The 7,500-nt window shown below is 48.2% G+C and overlaps 1 protein-coding gene across 1 annotated transcript in view; it reads right to left on the bottom strand.

Moving 5' to 3' along the window:
* Window positions 1-7,500, bottom strand: part of LOC308149898 (voltage-dependent T-type calcium channel subunit alpha-1I-like) — a gene marked incomplete at its 3' end in the record, with an annotated part of 119,872 nt that overhangs the window by 28,536 nt on the left and 83,836 nt on the right. The window contains 6 exon segments of the mRNA XM_080522778.1: window positions 437-588; window positions 1,525-1,717; window positions 2,150-2,239; window positions 2,395-2,520; window positions 3,278-3,404; window positions 3,590-3,768. Of these exon segments, the coding sequence (XP_080378904.1) occupies window positions 437-588; window positions 1,525-1,717; window positions 2,150-2,239; window positions 2,395-2,520; window positions 3,278-3,404; window positions 3,590-3,768 (867 nt within the window).

The raw sequence follows: 7,500 nt of genomic DNA on the forward strand, positions 1-7,500 counted from the left end.
TAAACGTAGACAAGGGGAACAAATCTAGCAAGAAGGCCAAGTGTGCCTGAGTTTCTTCCTTTCCCAACCACAGTAGTTAGTGCATGTGTGTCAGCAATTGATTGCTGACATTGATTGCATGGCAAATAAAGCATTGTTTGTTTAATTAATAAAAAAAAGAAAAGTATCAACATCAATTCAGCTCGCACGATTCAACTGGCAACACGCATGCATGGACGCACGCACACATGCTCGCATGCACCACACCGCCACACCCACCCCCCCCAAACACTTACCCACACCCCCCAAACACTTACCCCCCCCCTACCGAACACACACACACACACACTCAAACGCACACATGCACACGCACACTCACACACACACACACACACACACACACACACACACACATTGCCTCTGATTGATATAAGTGGCAGCAGCAGCAGAGTCTTACGGGTGGCTGGCTGTAGTGCTCCAGGGACATGGTGATGACGTTGATACAGATGATGAAGGTGATGAAGAGGTCCAGGTAGTGGCTGGTGCACAGGGAGTGGATCATCAGACGAGCCTGGCTGTAGTTAGCATAATACGGAACCTTCTGGGCCTCTGGATGGAGGGAGCAGAGGAGAGGGGAGCAGAGGAGAGGGAGGGGGGGCGGGGTAGAGGAGGGAGGGGAGAGAAGAAGAGAAGAGGGGAGGGGAGGGGGGATAGAAGTGGATGGGGGAAAGGGAGGAGAGTATGATGGGTGGATAAGGAATAGGGAGAGAAGGGGAGAGAGAGTTGGAGGAAAGGAGAAGAGGAGGGAGGAGACGAGGGAGGAGAGGATGGATGGATGGATAAGAAAAAGGGAGGGAGGAGAATGGGAGGAAAGGAGGGAGGAGAGGATAGATGGGTGGATAAGAAAAAGGGAGGGGAGGAGAATGGGAGGAAAGGGGGGTGGGGAGGGAGGAGGACATGGATGGATAAGGGATTTATGAGGGCAGAGGAGGGGAGGGGGGAGGATGAGACGCAGGGGAGGGGGGAGGATGAGCGAGGGGGAGGGGTGAGGGGATAAAGTGCGTAAAGAAAGTAAGTGAGCGGCGGTGGGAGAGAGGAGTGGGGAATGAAAGGAGGGAATAGAAAAAGAAATAGAAGACAGAAAGAAAGAAAGAAAGAAAGAATGAGGTAATCCACAGAAAACTGATGAATGCTCACTCCCTGTAGCAGGGTGTAAAATAGCTCGAAATGAGCCACGGTGATGAATAGTCATCCTCATATAGTCATAGAATGATTTAATAATATAATATAAAACACCTGCAGATATGTTCCATTAATATATTTCCTTAAATACTTGAAATGTCACCCAGTTCAACTCACTACCCCTGGCTGTCACCTCCACCACAATCTATTTTTTCTTTTCTTCCTATCCTCCCATCCTCCCTCCCTCCTTCGTACTCCTTCACCTTCCTGCATTTGACCTCCTTACCCCCCTGGTGCTCCCTGCCTCTCTCTCACCCTCCCCCCCTCCCTCCCTCCTTTCCTCCCTCCCTCCCTCCTTCTTACTCCTTCTCTTCTTCTCCATGCGTCTCTGTCTCTTCTCCTCCCGGCGTTTGGCCTCCTCCACTTCCTGGTTCTGACGGCACTTGTGGAAGTTCTCCACCACCACGCCCACGAACATGTTGAGGACGAAGAAGCTGACGATGAGGAGGAAGGAGATGAAGTAGAGGAGCATCCACGGGTTGTTGTTGATTGTCGGCTGGAGAGGGGGAGGAGGGGGAGGGAGAGAGGGGGAGAGAGGGGGAGGGAGGGAGGGAGGGGGAGAGGGGGAGAGAGGGAGGGGGAGGGAGAGGAAAGAGAGAGAGGGGGGAAGGAGGGAGGTGGGAAGGAGGAAGAGGGGGAGAGAGGAGGAGGGAGGGAGGTGAAAAGGAGGAAGAGGGGGAGGGAGGTGAGAAGGAGGAAGAGGGGGAGGGAGGGAGGTGAGGAGGAAGAGGGGGAGAGAGAGAGAAAGAATGATGCAAAGATGCAAAGGAAAGGGATGGACAGAGAGGAGTTGGAGAGGGAAGGAGAGAGAAGAACAAGATATCGGAAAAAAGGAAAGAAAGAGATGTCAGACTGGTTTAGAGAGAAGGAGGAGGACATACGGTGGCGATGGAGCAATATCACTGTCCTATGTCCAAGCAGACAGTACCTGTTGGTCGATGCCCACCGCGTCCAGCCCGTGGTACATGATGTTGACCCAGCCATCCTTAGAGGCCAGGACAAACAGGGACATCAACGCCTGAGGGATAAAAACACATTTATTCAGCTGTCAGAATAAAACGACTGTTTTATCACTGGTCACACACACTCGTACACATACACACACACACACACACGCACACACACACACACACACACACACACACACACACACACACACACACACACACATACCTGTCCCAGGTTGTCGAAGTTGTACTTGCGGTGAATCCATCTGTAGTTGGCCGAGAGGCAGTCGGACCTGTTGGTGATGTTCTTCACATCCAGACCGTGGCAGTAGTAGAACTTCCCTTTGAAGAGCTGGGGGAAGTTAACAACACACCCCAACTTCAAAAAGAAGCTAAGCCTTTGAAGTTGAAGCTGACCATTCAACGTTAACGGTGAAAACAACCGCTGAAGTTTATGAACGCTTGGGGAGAAAAACTACTAGAAGATGTGAAGAATTAACAATAATCGATTTACCACCTGAGAGAACTGTTAAATAAAACACACTAATACAGCATACATAAACAGGCCTACAGTAAACACGATGTCCCCTACGAATGATGTAGCCCCTCTCCTTGTGTGAATTGGGGACAATTATTCAAACACATATTTGGGGTATTAATTAGAACGAATAAAAACAAAATGCGTTGCTCATTAGAGACTGTAAATATTTACCAAAAATATGTTCTAGTTTAAACGGGACGTGAGATATGCGTATGCATAAGTTTGGAATTTCAGTTGTTACCAGAGCATTTCCCTCAGGCCAATCAGTATCATTTCGTAGGTTCTGTTGTTTACTTTGCCCCTGAACCCCCCTCCCATGCCCCGCCCCCCCCCACCCCCTTGGCCCAATCAGAGTAAACAATAACACCAACAAACTGAAGTTCAAGCTGTAAAAAAAAAAGCATTACATTACAAAAAGTATCCAGGGCACACACTCCTGTGGAAATGTTTAAATGTTTCATTTTATTTGAGTGGCTAGTGGAGAGGAAGAGATAAACCATGTCAGCCTGCCCTCCTCTGGGCTCCAAAACACACGGTAGAGGACTGAGGCTGTAATCAGGACTCTCACCTGCACGCCCAGGATGCCAAAGATGATGAAGAAGGCACAGCAGATGAGGACGATGTTACCGATGGGCTTCAGAGAGGTGATGAGGGTCTCCACCACCAGCTTTAACCCTGGAGCTCGGCTGATCACCCTGAGAACACACACACACACACACACACACACACACACATGTTATATGCACGCATGGACACACAGACGCACACATGCACACACACACGCACACACACACACACACACACACACACACACACACACACGCAGCTCTCATGTATAATATGACATATACACAACCTGGCTGCAGTGAGCCTTTCCTACCTGAGGGGGCGCAGTGTCCTGAGCAGTCTGAGGACACGCAGCACTCCCAGGATCTTAGCCCCGCCCGCCATGGACACCACGATGTCAATGAGAGACACGAACACCAGGAAGCCATCTAGAACGTTCCAGCTGCTCCGCAGGTAGGCCTTGTCTCCCACGTACAAACCCATGGACACCACCTAGGAGGGAGGGCGAGGGAGGGGGAGAGAGAGAGAGAAAACACAAAATGTGTTGGTACAGTAGCTACTGACGGTGAGAGTTGCACTCTTGTCTAACGGGCATTGTGAACCAGCAAAGGGAGGCAAAGAGGGAGGGAGGGAGAGAGAGGAAGAGGGAGGGAGAGGGAGGGAGAGGAAGAGGGAGAAGAATCAAATGTATTGTCTCCCCAAAAAGAAGGAGTTTTGTGAGGAGTGAAAAGACGTGTCAGTTTTCAATGGTTTGGTTTTCAGATGCCACCGCTGCAGACACAGAGAGGAGGGAGGGAGGGAGGAGAGAGGGAGGGAGGGAGAGAGGAGGGAGGGAGGGAGGGAGGGGAGAGAGGGAGGGAGGGAGGGAGGAGAGAGGGAGAGGGAGGGAGAGAGGAGAGAGGGAGGGAGGGAGGGGAGAGGGAGAGGGAGGGAGGGGAGAGGAAGGGAGGGAGAGAGGAGAGAGGGAGGGAGGGGAGAGAGGGAGGGAGGGAGAGGGAGGGAGGGGAGAGAGGGGATGAGAGAACAAAATGACAGAGAAGAAGAGACAGAGAAAAAGTGATGGAACAGACTTGGATAACACCTAGGAGAGGGAGAGAGAGCGATGGAGAGAGAGAGAGAGAGATGGCACAAGAGTGTGCACCAAAAGAGAGAACACCGGGGCTCTATACCTTCATAGGGCCTCTATGTAACTCTATATAGGGCCTCTATGTAGGGCCTCTATGTAACTTTATGTAGGGCCTCTATGTAACTATATGTAGGGCCTCTCATAAGGCATTTGTTACCTGTAAGGATTATTTGACAGTTAATGGGATTTTGGTAAATTCTGTAATTACATTTTTTTTTCTCATTCAGTCTTTGCATATGAACCTATATCAGAGAAAAGCCTGTGGGAGTTTGGAGAGAGCAAGTCTGTTTTTTAAAATAATCTATCAGAGATAAGAAGAGCTAAGAGCATCTTAGACTTAGCGAGGGGAAAAGGAGAACAATTGTGGGTGTGTCTGTGGGCGAGAAAAACATCTCTTAAAATGTGAGACCTCTGACAGCATCGGATCATGAAAAAGTCAAGAAAAAAGGTTTTGAACAACAATGGGGAGGAGGGGGGAGAGAGAGAGAGTCAGTGAGACAGAGAGAGAGAGAGAAACAGAGGGAGGGAGGGAGGGAGGGAGGGTAAAAGGTTCTGTGTCAGTCCTGTGGGGGGTCATAACCACATCTCCGCCTGACACTTCTGACACCAACAAAGTCGCCCCATCCTCCGAGTGACAGTCACGGGGGCGGAGAGAGAGAGAGAAGAGAAGACACGCAACAAACAGAATGCGCCATGCCAACCGTTGCCACGGTGCCCCTGAGCAGGTACAAGTGCCAAACCAGAGAGGGAAACAGAACACAACAGAGTGACGGAGAGAGAAAAAAAGAAGTCACTGAAGTGAAACCTCCCATTTCTACCTCTACCTGCCTCCCCTGTTCTACATCCCCACCCTGAACGCATCACCACACAACAACACGCTCTGGTTCTCGACCTTTCGCTGGGAATCCATCCGTCACGGCAGGGTGGGCGAGGATCGCGGCCCGCTCGCGATAAGTCCCTGTCACTACCAATACCAGCGCTCTTTCATCAGACTGTGCACACACGCCATTGAGTGGGATCCGGATACATGATTATTGAATTATAGATTGAACACGCTGTAATATTAAATCTCCACACAAAGACCAATGGAACGTGGAGGCTGTCTGTTACTAGACAAAAGGCAGGGCTGAATAAAACATAACCCCCCGGCGTCAACTCGCATTTTGAAAGTCCATAAATTCCCCGTACAACAACAGCCTGAGGACACGTTTGGTTCAAGGGAGTCTACAGACAGACGCAGACAGTAGTCCTTTAGGAGAGCGGCACTGTGGATGGTAGTAAATCAATCTTATTCAATTCACTTTGGTTATGGTGCAATTGAGTGATCAAAAAAGGAGAAGGCTATTGAAATACGACTCTCTTCAAAACGGCAAACTTTTTGTTGAGCTGCGGAGGAAGGAGAGGAGAAAGCGTGGAGAGGGAGACTGCTTGGAAGCTCACCTGAGTGACTATCAACAACTGTATCAACTGCACCTGCCTTTAAAGAATAACATATAAAACGTGACGTGAGCCAGATGCTGCTGTCGCCTGCCTTGGGCGTTTGTAAGCTTTGATGCCAACAGTGGTCCATAAGAGAAGGCTTCCCATAGCAAAGCGTGTTCCAAGCAAAACACCCTATTAAGAAATGACATGGTCCTTTTTGGACTTCCTTTCAAGAACGTCCCGCGGACGGTCAAAGTATGACGTCTCCCACATGAACCGTTTGGTGGCGACAGGATGTCACAGTTTGGGCTTTTTGTGACCATTAGGGGACGTCACAAACAGGCCCCTATTTGCCCCTGAGCTGACATTAGCATGTGTAGATATTATGGCTGTCAAATTATTCAATGAAATACGCAGGTTAAATTGCATGGTGTGCTATGATGAATCATTTTGGTTTGGTAAAATTTCGACTTTATCACGACTTTAAAGATGTTGTCAGTGCAAAACCAACACCAGATGTTTTCATTAGCATATTCTAAGCTAATGACAATTCAGACAGTGATCAATGTGATGAGGTCTATGTACCTATGTATGTACCTATGTATGTTTAAATTGCACAAATAGCAACATTTTCTCACTTGTATCTACTCCTCTATATCCATGGTATGCTTATGTTTTCAATTGATCTAATAACTATGATAGAAAATACTGTTCACAGAAATGTTTTAGACAGAATACTGCTGTATTGGCAACGTAATAGGCCTGCTCTTATGGACATGTAGGGGTAGGGGTAGTGGTGGTCTAGTGGATAGTGAGTTGGACTTGTGATCAGAAGGTTGTGAGTTCAAATCCCACCCGAAACCACACCACTACTAGTGTGCCCTTGAGTAAGGCACTTAGCCCTCAGTTACTCCAGGGGGAATGTCCCTGTCATTTGTAATTGTAAGTCGCTTTGGATTAAAAGTGTCTGCTAAATGTCAAATTCATTAATTAAAATTAATTAACATGTACAGAGGATTGTTGTTGTATTGTTGCTGGGCAAGATGGGACTTGAAGGTTGTGGAAATGTACTGCTTGGAAGTAGACTGTGGGGAATAGTACATGTGGCACCTGTTGTTGACACATTATGTTTCCACCCCCTATATCCCTATCTATATCCCAATCTATATTCCTATCTATATCCCTATCTTTGTCCTTGATTGTGTGCTTTAAGGAGGACGGTTCGGTGCTGGGCCTCAGAGATCTCACTGAATTCTGTCTGGTGTGTCTCTCTGCTTGCAAGTATAATAAACGTACATTGTGATTCAAGCCTTTTGAGTCTTAGTCTCACCTTTGCTGAAATACTCCAGTGAAGAATTTACACAACCCGGTCACAACCTTGGTCAACGTCTATGTAACTCTGAAACTATTTAATTACATAAATAACATGCTCTCACGTCTATCTACTCCTCCAGAGGCACACTAGCATATCGGGAGTATATTCTCTTAGATATACACAGTCAATACGAAAGTAACAACAACAACAACAACATTTAATTGAATATTAGGTGTTGCTGCTGTGCATCGATGACTGGAGCTGAGGGAGAGAGGGGGAGAGAGAGGGAGGGGGAGAGAGAGAGAGAGAGAGCAGAAGGCAGCTGTGAGTTATGACACAGCCATGCAAGATTATATCTAAA

Source organism: Nansenia antarctica (genome assembly GCF_963989245.1).
Source record: "Nansenia antarctica genome assembly, chromosome: 2".
Lineage (NCBI taxonomy): Eukaryota > Metazoa > Chordata > Actinopteri > Argentiniformes > Microstomatidae > Nansenia > Nansenia antarctica.